At 39.6% G+C, this 13,504-nt stretch overlaps 3 protein-coding genes across 3 annotated transcripts; 1 reads left to right on the forward strand and 2 right to left on the reverse strand.

The window, feature by feature from the left end:
• Positions 1-964: 964 nt before the first annotated feature.
• On the reverse strand, positions 965-2,521 carry LOC104805812 (BAHD acyltransferase At5g47980-like). The gene has a single exon (XM_010530490.1). It carries the CDS (start codon positions 2,450-2,452, stop codon positions 1,109-1,111), a length of 1,344 nt encoding a protein of 447 aa, XP_010528792.1. The 5' UTR covers positions 2,453-2,521; the 3' UTR covers positions 965-1,108.
• A 2,464-nt stretch (positions 2,522-4,985) lies between these two features.
• Positions 4,986-12,198, forward strand: LOC104805813 (5'-3' exoribonuclease 4). The gene is made up of 22 exons (XM_010530491.1): positions 4,986-5,301; positions 6,019-6,121; positions 6,198-6,274; positions 6,374-6,565; positions 6,713-6,832; positions 6,958-7,020; positions 7,104-7,238; positions 7,348-7,512; positions 7,708-7,785; positions 8,049-8,135; positions 8,202-8,282; positions 8,449-8,544; positions 8,836-8,906; positions 9,174-9,302; positions 9,389-9,465; positions 9,534-9,574; positions 9,669-9,743; positions 10,009-10,160; positions 10,280-10,384; positions 10,486-10,561; positions 10,825-10,907; positions 11,252-12,198. The coding sequence occupies exons 1-22, from the start codon at positions 5,095-5,097 to the stop codon at positions 11,916-11,918; spliced, it is 2,880 nt and encodes a 959-aa protein (XP_010528793.1). The 5' UTR covers positions 4,986-5,094; the 3' UTR covers positions 11,919-12,198.
• Positions 12,199-12,304: 106 nt separating this feature from the next.
• On the reverse strand, positions 12,305-13,259 carry LOC104805815 (rubredoxin). Its single transcript, XM_010530493.1, has one exon. The coding sequence runs from the start codon at positions 13,101-13,103 to the stop codon at positions 12,483-12,485; it is 621 nt and encodes a 206-aa protein (XP_010528795.1). The 5' UTR covers positions 13,104-13,259; the 3' UTR covers positions 12,305-12,482.
• Positions 13,260-13,504: the final 245 nt, after the last annotated feature.

A 13,504-nucleotide genomic window follows, 5' to 3' on the forward strand; every position in this document is an offset into this window, starting at 1 on the left:
GACCGGCATTCCCGACAACAAGAGATCGCAAGGGTGGTCGAAACTCTCCCACAAAGTTTCTCCTCCGTCCTTGGTTTCTTGCAACACTAGGTTCCCCGAATCTTGGAGCTTAGCCCGAGTAACGTTGCCGGAAACCGGTACAGAGACGTTCGTGGACCAAAGGGTCCGATTCAGACCGTCCATAAGAACGAGATTCCCATCTCCAGACATCGAAACGACCCCAGAGGAGTCGTTGATCGGATTATCCTTGTTTGCAACCCAAACCACGGTTTGAACAGGGATGTTATTGAACCATACACCAACGTATCGACTGGAGGAATTAACAGGGCTGAAGAAACCGAATCTGAATGTTCTACGGTTGGAGACAAGGGTATCCGAATCTTTGATTCGGGTCGAGAACGTGATCGTGTCCTCGGCGAAACAGAGACACAAAGAGAAGCAAGACACAGCAAAGAGAAATGGAAGATAAACAGGGTAACCCATGTTCCGAGAGAGAACTCAAAACTCAAATTAGGGTTTTGTAAGAAGGAAAACTACTGTCACAAAGCAAATGCTTCAAATGGTGTGAAGCTGAAAAGTATGCTTGGGCCATCTTCCAAGGCGGTAAATGTATTTGAAATTTCGGATGTCCATGACTGTAAAAGAAGATACGTTGAACGCTCCTTGGGCCTACGTGGCTGGTTTGTTGTATTTTCAAAAAAACAAAAGTCATATTTTTTTTTAATTTCAATGCCTAAATCATAATTAATTCTGTATCAAAAAATGAATTTATTCGATGCTTTTTTAGTTATTTTGAGATATATGTGTATTTACATACTATTGTTCCGGAATATTTCATTTAAAATCCTCAAATTAAACTAATGTATTAACATATATCATTTAATCTCATAAAAAAATACTGAACATTTAAATTTTTCTAAAAACTTAATTGAAATAAATGGCGTTGACTCAGAAGCGGAAGAAATTGCACACAACTTGTAGAATAAATATAAAAAAGTAGAGATACGTTCTTAATATAAATAGAAAAAGGATGCGTATATTTGCGTAATAAATTTAGATATCAAATGACACTGAATATTAAAACACACAGAACGCGTAACTCGTAAACTTAGACCGAGACTGTGGGATTCGGACAAGCAAAGGCAAGTAGTTCTGCGTTTTGCTCGAACGAGAGCATAACCTGTTCAGGCAGCGTGACCCATGCTTCGACTCCTGCCCCGTCCTTCGAGTCGATCAGTATCATCAAGTTGTCTAACGCCGGAGCCACGTTGCCCGTGACCCAAGCCGGAGAACCCCACCCGAAATCGGCCTCGTAGAGCGGCAGCTTACACCAGCTACTCACACTGTACGGCTCGTGAGTTTCGTAACTTAACCCAGATATGTTACTCAGAATCAGATCCACCATTTTCGTACCGATCAGCGATGACCCTCCGTCATCTCGAATGAAGCGCTTCAGCTCATCGGCTTTTCTTCTTAAATCTTTCACGGCATCTTGAATTTCGACCTCGCCTTGCCCATCGATCATCAAGGGCATGGAAGAGTACATCACGTTTCCCATCACGTTTTCGGACAACAGGGAAGGTACCTTTCCACGCAAGTTAACCGGTTGGTTCAGCACTTTCGACAAGAGCTTCTCCGAGACCGAGTTCGAAGCCGTCACCACGCATTTCCAGAGAAGCCCGGTGATGGATTCGACCCTTGTCGGTTCGGCCACGTCACCGCTTGCGACTTTTCTCCTGAGCTCGGCGATCTTAGATCCGTCGAACACGAACCTCTTCGTGGCGCAGATTTTCCTGTCAAGTGTTATTTTCCCGGAAAATCTCGTGGATTCACTAGCTGGCGGGAAGAACTTTGCCGCAGTGAACTCGGGATACGTCGCTGAATCGCTATCCCCTCGAGCAGTGGCTGCCCACCCTCGGACGAACATCGATATCGAGGCCGCATCCGCGATCTTGTGAGAAATGCAGATCCCGATGGCCAAGCCACCGCACTTGAAATACGTCGCCTTTACGAGCAACAAAGGCCACGTGGCAGCGGATTCGTAGGGATTTTCGACGGTGTCCAGAGGAAGGAACCGTTGAAGAGCAGCGAAATCGGGTGATTTCAGAAAATCGAGCAGAGTGGAATCGGAACGAGCGTCGACAAAGACAGCTCCTTCGTCGTTGCAATCGATGGCGTCTCCGCCATCGTTGATCCTGCCGGAGAGAGGGTAGAATCTGGTCAAGGTTTCGGACAAGGAGGACTTGAGTTTCAGAGACGTGTCGTGTTCAGAGAACATGGGACCCTCTCTCTGAGTTTGATCATGGCGGCAGCTATTGGAGAAGAAGAGGACAGAAACTGTGTAGACAGGAGGCAAGAACTGATCATACACAGAGAGTTTCACTGTTCGAAGATCATTTGGTGTCGGAGAAGATGGTTTTATGGTTTCTTTGCCAATGGCTTCAACCTTCATCTCTAATTATTTTTGTTTTTTTTTTTCCGTTCTTGTTTTCCTTTCCCTTTTCTCGGTTTCACGGGGAGATGATGTGCCTCCATAAATAGAGTTTCTCGGGGGCAATGACTTCGAATAATTTATAAAGTATTGTTATTATATGTAATAAAATTATTGTTATTAAGAATTTAATATGAAATACGGATACAATGGGAGAGGATCCCATGATACACGCAAGGAAAATTTCATTTCATAAAAAAAAATAAAAATTACAAGAAAAATAATCGGGTACACACACATGTCACTACATATTTTGTCCATCCATATATGTATATGCATATGCGTTTGCGTACGGGTGTAATCGGGTCAGCCTCGCCCAAGTCTGCACTCGGTCCGAGAGTTTTGGGTTTAGGGTTGGACCAACCCGATTTTTTTCAGGCTTATATAATCACGTTCGAGCTCAAATTGATTTGTAAACAAAACTCGATTTTTTTCGGATCGAAAAAGTTAGATTCGAAATCCGCTATTTTTCGGGTTAGACCAGATGAGATTTTGGATGTCGGATCTAAATTGAGATCGTTGTGCGTATTTTATACATGGACCATTGATGCCATACTGTATGCCTTTCGATTAATTAATATACGATCCTTTCTTACAGCTATTGACGATGACATCTATATAGATATATACATATATATATATATATGTCATTAGTGTCGAATTTTGTCCACGATTAGTTGAAAACATCTCAATACTTTTTAAGATAACTGAAACCCAGTTATCAATAAGGATGTCAATTGGACCAACCTGAATTCACGCTCGGGTTTGGATTCAAGTCCAAGTCGGTCCAATTTTTTTGGGCCTATAAATCTAAGTTCGAAGTCCGATCCTAGATATTCTTTCGGGTCGAGTTAGACTGGACTGGTCTGCAATGTTATTTTTTTTCTTTTTTAAAAAATATATTAAGCTTTCGGGTGAACCGAATCGAATCCAAAACTCGATTTGAGTCCGCTTCGAAAGTCGATTTTTTCGGTCAGAAAATTTAAGCTTAAAACTCGCTAATTTTCGAGTTAGATCGGATCGAACTTCGGACTTTAAAAGTAAATTGAATATAAAAATACTTGAAATTCGAATTGGGATAAGTTTTTCTAACAATTCTTTGATTTAAATTCAAACTCTGATGTCCTGACATTTCGTATATCAAACGCTATTTTTTATTTGCTACATTAATGTTTTTTCTTATTTAAAATTTCGCATTCAATTAAAATACACCGATACTTGCTTAGTGGCCACGATTATTGAGCCGTAATAATTGAGATAAAAAAAAAAAAAGAAAGTCAGAAGAAATGAGATCATTGACCAAATCATGTAACGGTGCACATCCCTAACTCTGAATGACATAATAAATTGATTTCATTTTTGTTTCAAAGTTTCCAAAGGCTGGTTAACCTGATTGGATACGAAGGAACAAAGGTTACGTATTGGCATCGAAATTTCTCAAATAATTAGTTTCCAACCGTGGGGACGGACATTCACCTGGGTTTTCCCGGTCTTCTGGAATATGTAGTCAGGTCAAAGGTCCGGTAAACTTCGGGATTATAAAAAAAAAAAATTGGTATGTTAAAAATATATACTTGGATTACAGTTTGATTGTTATGTTAAAAAAATAAATTGTTTAGTTTTTAATATTTATATTAACTAAAATATTTAAAATTTATTAGTTAAATGGGTTCAAACGTATAAAATGTTGGGATATGGAAATGTATAAATTCTCTTTGTATATACCACATGCGCTTTTTGAGTTTTGAATTTTCCGGTGCTAGCTTATCAGGCTCCCGTACCTTCCGGCCCGAATGAATATTCTAATAAAGATATGAATGGGCCTTTAATATCATAATTAGGCCCAATGGGCCATAAGGATGAGAAAAAAAAAACTATCTGATTATGTCAATTCATCAAATTGTGATCCCCGACAATGGATCTATTTCACGTTTCTCCAAATATATATTCCTTCATCACATTTTGACTTTCTTTTATTCTTTTTCCAATTTTTCTCCCCACATTTATCATTTATTTTTTTTATCAATTTTTTTTCTTTTCATTTTCCACAAATTTCATCAACTATTATTACAGTCCCACCTTCCCATATTTTAGAACTTACTGTGTGTTTTTTACCCTTCTTTATATGCTTCTAGTTTTCATATACTCCTTTATTATATATTATCTACCTCCATTGTTCAATCTTTTTTTCGTTTTGGACCCACTTTATATCTATTATTATCGATATTCTCATTTTCTATAAATTTTCGACTTACACTTTTCTTAATTGTTCTAAATTATAAAATTCAAGCAAAATTTGTTGTCCTTCTAAACTGTTAAAGAATCAAAAATAAAAATCTTGACTTCCTCATCATTAGAGCATCAAACATATTAAATCCCCAAGTATGTATCTGTAATCATTAGTTTTAAATCAAGTTTTTCTTTTTGTACATTTTAGTAATGTTTTTTCTTCTCTTATATATATTTGCGAGTAGAACCTTCCCGTGTACCGGCAGTTCGCTATCGAGTTCCCAAAGGGTAATTCCGTAAAATACCATTCGGTTCTCTCTCCCCTGAAAATCAGAACCCGATCCGAAGAAGACCAGAGCTTGTAGCCGACGGAGATGGGTGTGCCGGCGTTTTACCGGTGGCTCGCCGACCGATATCCCAAGTCCATTAGCGACGTTGTGGAAGAGCAACCAACGGACGACGGTCGTGGCGGCGTAATTCCGGTGGATATCACCAGACCTAACCCTAATGGGTTCGAATTCGATAATCTCTACTTGGATATGAACGGAATCATTCATCCTTGTTTTCATCCCGAGGGAAAGGTGATTTTTTGCTGTGATTATTATGTGTTGCGTGAATCTGGATGTGTAGATTCGTGCATTGGTGTGGAGAGAGATTTGGGTAAGGGTTTGAATGTGTTGTGCAGAGTGTTTTTGTGTCAATGATGTCTGCAGGTAGCTAAACTTGATTACTTTTGGGGATTATAGTTCGGATTCTATGCAGGGGGACCGGAAATTAACCGGTAAACTGATTGTTTGAGGGTTTAGATAGATTTTTCTTTTAATTTTCATGTTGAATTTGTTTAATTAGGTTTTTTTTGTCTGTACTGTTACTGTTCTAGTCTGGGAACTAGAGATTCAATTTTATGGATGCCGATTAAATCAACGAGTCATTACAGTTTGTGTTGAACTTTTGGGTCAACATTCTGAAATCGAAGACTTCTTATTCCGAACTCTGTTCCTGATTCTTGATACAGTACTGTTATTTGAGGATCGGGTTGTCTACTATGAAAGAATACAGGATCATGTCATAGGAAAGTTTGGTAGTTTTTATTTTTGCTGAAATGTTTTCGTGTTTGGAACCGGTAAGAATTATTATGACTTATTTGTTAGAGAGGAAGAGTTTGTTCTGTTCAAATATGCTTTCTTAGAGGTGATTTTGTCGGTTTGTAATTTGAGGAGACAGGAAATGCTTGGGAATTTGCGCATAATTATGTGTTGTGCAGATGATTAAATGTTAATGCGGTTTTCTCACTGCAGCCTGCACCTGCAACATACGATGATGTATTCAAATCAATATTCGAGTACATTGACCATCTTTTCTCTTTAGTGCGTCCGAGGAAGCTTCTTTATATGGCTATTGGTAAGCTTTTCATGTTGTCTTGCCCTCTGTGCCTATTTTCTGAACGGGGGACCTGATAAAGTATTGACTATTGCAGATGGGGTTGCTCCTAGAGCCAAAATGAATCAACAGCGTTCTCGACGATTCAGAGCTGCGAAAGACGCAGCTGAGGCTGTAAGTTTCCTTCGGCGTTCAGTTTGATATCTTTTGGTGTTGTATCTTGCACATGATTTTGGTGGGTGCATGTTTCTTATTCTCTTGGTAATTGAATAGGAAGCCGAGGAAGAGAGGTTGAAGAGAGAATTTGATGTTGAGGGAAAATTGTTGTCTGCTAAAGAAAAAACGGAAACCTCAGATTCAAATGTCATTACTCCTGGAACCCCATTTATGGGTGTACTGTCAGTGGCTCTTCAGTATTACATTCAAACTAGGTTAAACCATAACCCTGGCTGGCGGTATACTAAGGTGTGATGGATTCATCTACTCTCTCATCTGTTCAACATTGGATGATTTCCATCACATGGAGTAATCCTTCTGTTGTCACTTTCCCTATACTTCTGGCTTTCAGGATAATTTGTGTCTCTAAATTTATTTGTGGGGCATCATTTGAAGGTTATTCTTTCTGATTCAAATGTTCCTGGCGAAGGAGAACACAAGATAATGTCATATATCCGTCTCCAGCGTAATCTTCCTGGCTTCGATCCAAATACTCGCCATTGTCTTTATGGTCTGGTGAGTATTGTGACGGAAAATAATGTTGTTCTAATTCCGATTTTTAGTATGATGTTATTTTCTGGTTCCGGTTCAAATGAATTTCATCTTTCTCCTTGCTAAGAACTGTAAATACTCATATGCAGGATGCAGACTTGATAATGCTAGCCTTAGCTACACATGAGGTTCACTTCTCAATCTTAAGAGAGGTTAGCTGTTTTACTTCCCAACTCACCGTATTCTCTTTTCATAGATGGCTTGGTTAAATGCCTGACCTCCTTTTACATTTCAGGTTGTTACTTTTCCTGGCCAACAGGAAAAATGTTTTGCATGTGGACAAGTTGGTCATTTTGCCGCAGATTGCCCTGGAAAATCAGGCAATGCTAATGCGGCAGGTGACATACCTGTATACAAGAAGAAGTATCAGGTTTGATCAGCTTTGTTTTCCGGTCTTGAAGAGCTATTGTTGGAGTTTAACTCTTAATTTTCCTTGGGGTCTTTTTTCTCATTGCTCATTTATGTGATGATTTGGATAGTTCTTGAACGTCTGGGTGCTGCGAGAATATCTGCAATATGAACTGGCCATTCCGGATCCTCCCTTTGAAATAAACTTTGAGAGGATTATCGATGACTTTGTATTCCTCTGCTTCTTTGTCGGCAATGACTTTCTTCCTCATATGCCTACCTTGGAAATTCGTGAGGTATGTTCATGTGCACATTGCTTAGAAGAATAACTATTGTAGATAATTAGAATTGTGTATGCCTAGCAGTTACCATATTAGCCCTGTACTGAGTCAATATTTTGCTTCAGCCTCTATGATACCACTGGGAAATTTATCGAACTCCTAACTTCTTCTGATTTAGTCTTTACTCGTTTTGCTTCTTTTCCACCGCAGGGTGCTATAAACTTACTGATGCATGTATATAGAAAGGAGTTTACTGCTATGGGTGGTTATCTTACTGATTCCGGTGAGGTAAATATTTGGCATTTCATCCGCGTTTCATGTAGCATAGAATTTGCCTTGTGAAACAGTTTCTTGTGTTTGTTTGTGCCAAGAATCTTTTTCGTTATTTTGTCAGTGCAAATCATGTGTACTTATATGTTACTTAATAATTAATTGGCAAACAATAGTTGAAGAAATCCTAATAAAATCAATTTAATGAACTCTGTTTTTTCTGTAAGACCACCACACTGCGTCACTTCTCACATTCTTCTTGGTTTTTTTCCTGCTGTTAGGTTTTGTTAGATAGAGTAGAACATTTCATTCAATCTGTTGCCATTCATGAAGACCAAATTTTTCAGAAAAGAGCGAGAATAAAACAGGTATCAATTTCATATATTTTTGTATCTGTATCTTATATGTGCTAACACTTCTGATGGTTGTATCAGGCTATGGAGAACAATGAAGAACTGAAACAAAAAGCAAGAAGAGACCCTTCTGAGGAGCCAGAAGCACCGGTGGAAGACAAGGTAAAACAATGCTGTTGAATTCTCTAATTAAGCATTCATGGAACACAAACATTCTTGGGTTTTTATTTGTGAATCATGGAAATAGTTTAAGATGTGGCATAAATCCTCGTATTTCATCCAGATTAGTTAGCTGCATCAGTAAAATTACTGTTTGATATGTTTTTAGATTAAACTAGGAGAGCCAGGATACAAGGATAGATATTATGCTGAAAAGTTTGGTGTGACCAATCCAGAAGAAATCCAGCAAATCAAACAAGACTTGGTGAGTTGTCAATCAACTCCTACTATTCCCTTTTTTGTTACATGAGAATTCTAATATCAAATAAAAGATTCTTTGAGCCATGAATGTGATTTTGGTGTGTTATCCTGACTATTTGCCCTTTGATCTGGTCGGGAAAAGTTTGAATTTATATGTTTACCATTAACATTTTTTTCTTACCTATTATGGAGACTTACAACATGATACGAACTAGTCTCCTGCAAATTTTCCTTGTGATTTTATGAGGAATTCAGAATTGTCTTTTGAAAAATGATGACTTATTTTTCCTTGTAGGTGCTGAAATATGTGGAAGGTTTATGCTGGGTTTGCCGCTACTATTATCAGGGCGTTTGCTCTTGGCAATGGTTAGTCTGGTTCTCTCGAACATTTCCATTCCTGGGAAGACGAAAACATGTCGGTTTGCTTTATAGTAACTTGTCATATAGCCATTTATTTCGTAGTAGATTGATGATTCTCTACTCCATAAAGAGCATGGTTTTCGTGTCAGTTGTTTCTAATTGCTATTTACCATATTGTGATTTGTTTGTTTTCTCACTGAAGAATGGAAGCAACTTGGTAGGGTGTTGCTTGTACTTTTCTAAGCCTTGTTTCACCTTTTTTTTTTTTTTCAGGTTTTATCCATACCATTATGCTCCATTTGCTTCAGACCTTAAGAATCTATCCGATTTGGAAATCACATTTTTCATAGGAGAGCCCTTTAAACCTTTTGACCAGCTCATGGGAACCCTACCGGCTGCAAGGTTCTTCTTTCCTACCCGAGGAACCTCTATTATTTTGTGTTTATGGTGCCTGTGGAAATGGAAACCTTAATTCTTGATTGTTACAGCTCAAATGCGCTGCCGGAAGGATACCGAAAGTTGATGACTGATCCTTCATCACCGATCCTCAAGTTTTACCCTGCTGGTAATTTTGCATTTTTTTTCTCCTTTATGATGGTTTCAGATGCCAATAAGCTATTGTACTGTGTACAGATTTTGAGATTGACATGAATGGCAAGCGATTTGCCTGGCAGGTATATGCTTCCGTGATTATTCTTTTTATAGTGAACTGTGAATTCTGTTCTTCATCTTGCTAATGTTTGCATGCGCTGTTTTCCTTGGTTCCAGGGTGTTGCCAAACTCCCTTTCATTGAAGAGAAACTATTGTTATCTGCTACGAGGAAGCTCGAAGAAACTTTAACGGTCTGAATCAAACCTCTATTGGAATGCATATGCATATTGTTTAGAAAAACCAATATAAGAGCAAAACCATGCAGGATACATAATACTTGGCCAAACGTGAAAACTCTGCCTTTTTTGTGAATTTATGTTGTTTGTCAATTTTTTGTCATGTCAAGAAGTTTTACATTCTGGATTACTCAGGCTCTACTTACATAACATTATCTTAATTTGCATTGTAATTCAGCTCTTCAATTCTCAATATTCTACTTTTGGATAAATCTGATAGGAGGAAGAACAGCTTCGCAATAGTGTGATGCTTGATTTGTTATACGTACATCCTGCTCACCCGTTGGCCCAGCAGATTCTGGAGTACTACCGGTTCTACCATTGGTTGCCACCACACGAAAGACTTCCGTGGGTGATTGACACAAATGCTAGGTTAGCTTTGATTCACCGAATTTCTGATTAGCTGGCATTCTCTACTCTGGGTTTTTGGTTTTTACCGTTATCAAGGATATAAACTGTTTCTAATTATTGGTTCTGATTTGACTGTTTAGCCAAGGGATGAATGGGTTTCTCTGGTTATCTGAAAGGAATGGTTTTCAAACTAAAGTGGATTCCCCTGTCAACAGTTTGCCATGCCTCGAGCATAACCGAGCAGTGTAAGTTTCTTTCTCTTCCCCGTGACTATTCCCAGGAAACTGATGGGGCATTTTAATTACTCATTGCGATTCACTTATTTTTTTGTTTTATGTTATTACAGAAGTGTTACGTATCTGAATCCAGCGAAACATAGTCATATCCCGCAACCACCTAGAGGGGCGATCATTCCAGACAAGGTATCGTTGTGACAAATGAGATTGTCAATGGTGAATGGTGTAGTTTTTTTTTCTTCTGAATATTAGGTTTCACAGAAAGGTAATGAAAAATTAGATTTATATGTCAAGTTTATCAGCACATCCGCCTGTTCATTCACATGTCAGCTGCGATTCTTGCCTGAGTTTTCCCAAACTGAAATTGAGTTGGTTAAATGAGGACCTTATGTTGAGCATTTACTTGCGAAACAAATGGATCAAGATTCGCCATATTAATTTGCTTGCAGATCTTGACGATTGGAGATATTAAGCCATTTCCCATATTATGGCACGAAGACAATAGTAGTCGCCGCCAACAGTCCCGAGATAGGTGAGGGCTTCATAATTTAAGTCTGTATTATTATTTCTTTCTGGGTTTCCAATTCTATAGATTGAAGTGTTGAGATGATAAATGCTAGCTGTTTTGCCTAGAACCATCTACTAGTACCATCATTTTATCACAGGGCTGGGAAATTAATGTTCCATCTGAACTGTCTCCATGTCAAATGGATATGATTTGTTTCTTAACGCACAGGTTCTCACGTTGTTCTCACACGTGTCCAAGAAAGAAGCACGAAACTGGCGATTGTTTATAATCTCTACTGTGAATTTAAAAGATTGTAGGGTAAGTTCTTAGCTTAAACAGTAATGTATAAAATTCATCTACTTTTGCAGGCCACAAGTGGCTGGTGCTATAGCAGGTCAAATGTTGGGAGAAGCGGCACACCGTCTCATCAAGAACACCCTTAACATCAAATCGTCAAGTGGTTCAGCTTCAGGATTACTAGATCCATACCCATACTACCGAAATGGACCTGGTAATAGTTACTTTACAGGTGGTAGACCGAGACCAGCTGGCCCCTCTAACTACAGAAGGGGAAACGACGATGAGTCAAGCCATTACTATTACGGGCAGTATAACAATGGTCCTGGGGTGTTCAGCGGTGGTCCAAGAAATCCCAGTTCCTCAAATGGGTCACTCGGCTTTAACAGGAATAACTTCAGACCACGAGAACAACAGCCGCAACAGCAAAACCGTGGCATCAGAGCCGGAATGTACCATCTGTCAATAGAAGACAATGTCAGAAGTAGACAACCACCCGATAATCACCCGAACAGGACACAACACGACAACTATTCAAAAGGTGAGAGTGTCCATCATGTCAACCCATTGCCTTCGCCTCCTACGAAATGGATCAACAGGCCAGGGGGAGCTGGGAACATGGATGGTGTTTACTATCTGCAAGGAGTTGCATCAGGCGAAACAAATGGGAAAACCGGCAAGAAAATGGTTTATCAGGCCAAGGCACAACAGACGCAGATGGGAACAACGAGCGAATGAATGAACAGGCCAATACCGTCTAGATTTGATTTCGAAAACTTGTGGGGTGACCGATGTTGTGTCCTTCAGAGACTTACCCTCCAACTGTGGCAGAAACAGAAATATCTCCCAGAGTGTTGCGGCTTCGGTTTCTCGAGAATTTATAGAGAGAAGAAGCAAAGCTGGTGATGAGACTTGTAGTTTGAGTTCAGACACATTGTGTATACCATCGAGTCATACATTTGAAGTTTCTTTCTCTGTTATAGTTTTATGTACTGTTGTGTCTTTCTGTTTTTTTTAATTCTGTTGTCAATCAGAATCCGAGTTTCTGTGTTTGAATCTAGCAATGAGGTCGAATCTGAAAACAAACATTCTCAAATCAAAATCAGATCCATTAGATCAACAAGAACAAGAAAGCCACCACATATTGAATCACAATCCACTAGAAATTCACTTTCCCTAGACAGAAACTCAAAGTGGAAGCAGTGGAAAAGCTGAAGACCGTATAATCTGTTCTCTTACCATAAACAGACACATTTACCATGAATAGACAGACACATTTCACTCATTTTTACTTGTGGGCAATTATTGGAGGAAGTAACCACTCAAGAACAACATGAAGAACAAGAGCAAAGTCCCATAGATCAAACCAGCCTTTTGCCCGGAAGTAAGCGTATTTCCACCAAACCCATATTGCTGGTTCTGAGCAAACCCTGCAATCTCAACCATTTTGCTCTGAAAGAAACTCTTCGCGGCTCCACAAGTTGGGCATCTCCAATCGTCAGGCAACTTCTCGAATTGGAAACCTGGAGGAATCGGATACGACGGGTCGCCTACGGACTCATCGTACTTGTACCCGCATGATCTACACTCGTAGATCCCGGTGTTCAGCACCGCGAACTTCTCCTCTAATCTTCTGCTGTCGATCGAAGATTCGTCCGGAGTTTCTATTTCTTGCTCCGGAAGTAAACCACCTTCCGGTTGATCCGAAGACTGGGGAGGAGAAGGGTTGTCTTCTTGGGAGACGTCGATGGAGCGGGGAGGAGAAAAACGGTAATTGTGCTGCGAGAACGTGATCGAGAGCTGGTGGAGCTCTCTCTTCGCTGGTCTCAGCAACAATGGAGGTTTAGGGGAAGGAGAAGAACGAGAAAGAGTTTGAGAAAGCCGGTGGAAAGAGAAGGTGGGTTTTGCGGTTGCACTTGCCATTCTTTTTTTTAGGGTTCTGGAGACTGAATCTTTCCCTTCTTTTTTCCTAAATCTCCATGATTTTTTTTTGGGGGGTTCTTCTAAGAGTTGAGTGATGAAGATTTTCTGGTAGAGGAAGAAGGATCAATCGGAGAAGAGAGAGGCATACGCTGTTTCTGTCTGATGGTTTGTTGGATAAGGTTTTGCATAGCATCGTGACGGCCACGTGGAGATTCGTTATTGGGCCAAGATTTTATCCTATGATCTTCTTGTTGGGCTTACGAAAGCCCAATTCGTTTTTACAGGGTTCCTTAGTTCTCGACTCCAACAAAAACGCAGCGTTTAGCCAAAACCGGTTCACCTCAATTTCACTCAATCTTCATTCGGTTTTGGTAAACCAAACAGAACCGAAACTCTTCGAG

The sequence above is a fragment of the Tarenaya hassleriana genome, unplaced genomic scaffold, assembly GCF_000463585.1.
Source record: "Tarenaya hassleriana unplaced genomic scaffold, ASM46358v1 Cleome11, whole genome shotgun sequence".
NCBI classification, from domain to species: Eukaryota; Viridiplantae; Streptophyta; class Magnoliopsida; order Brassicales; family Cleomaceae; genus Tarenaya; species Tarenaya hassleriana.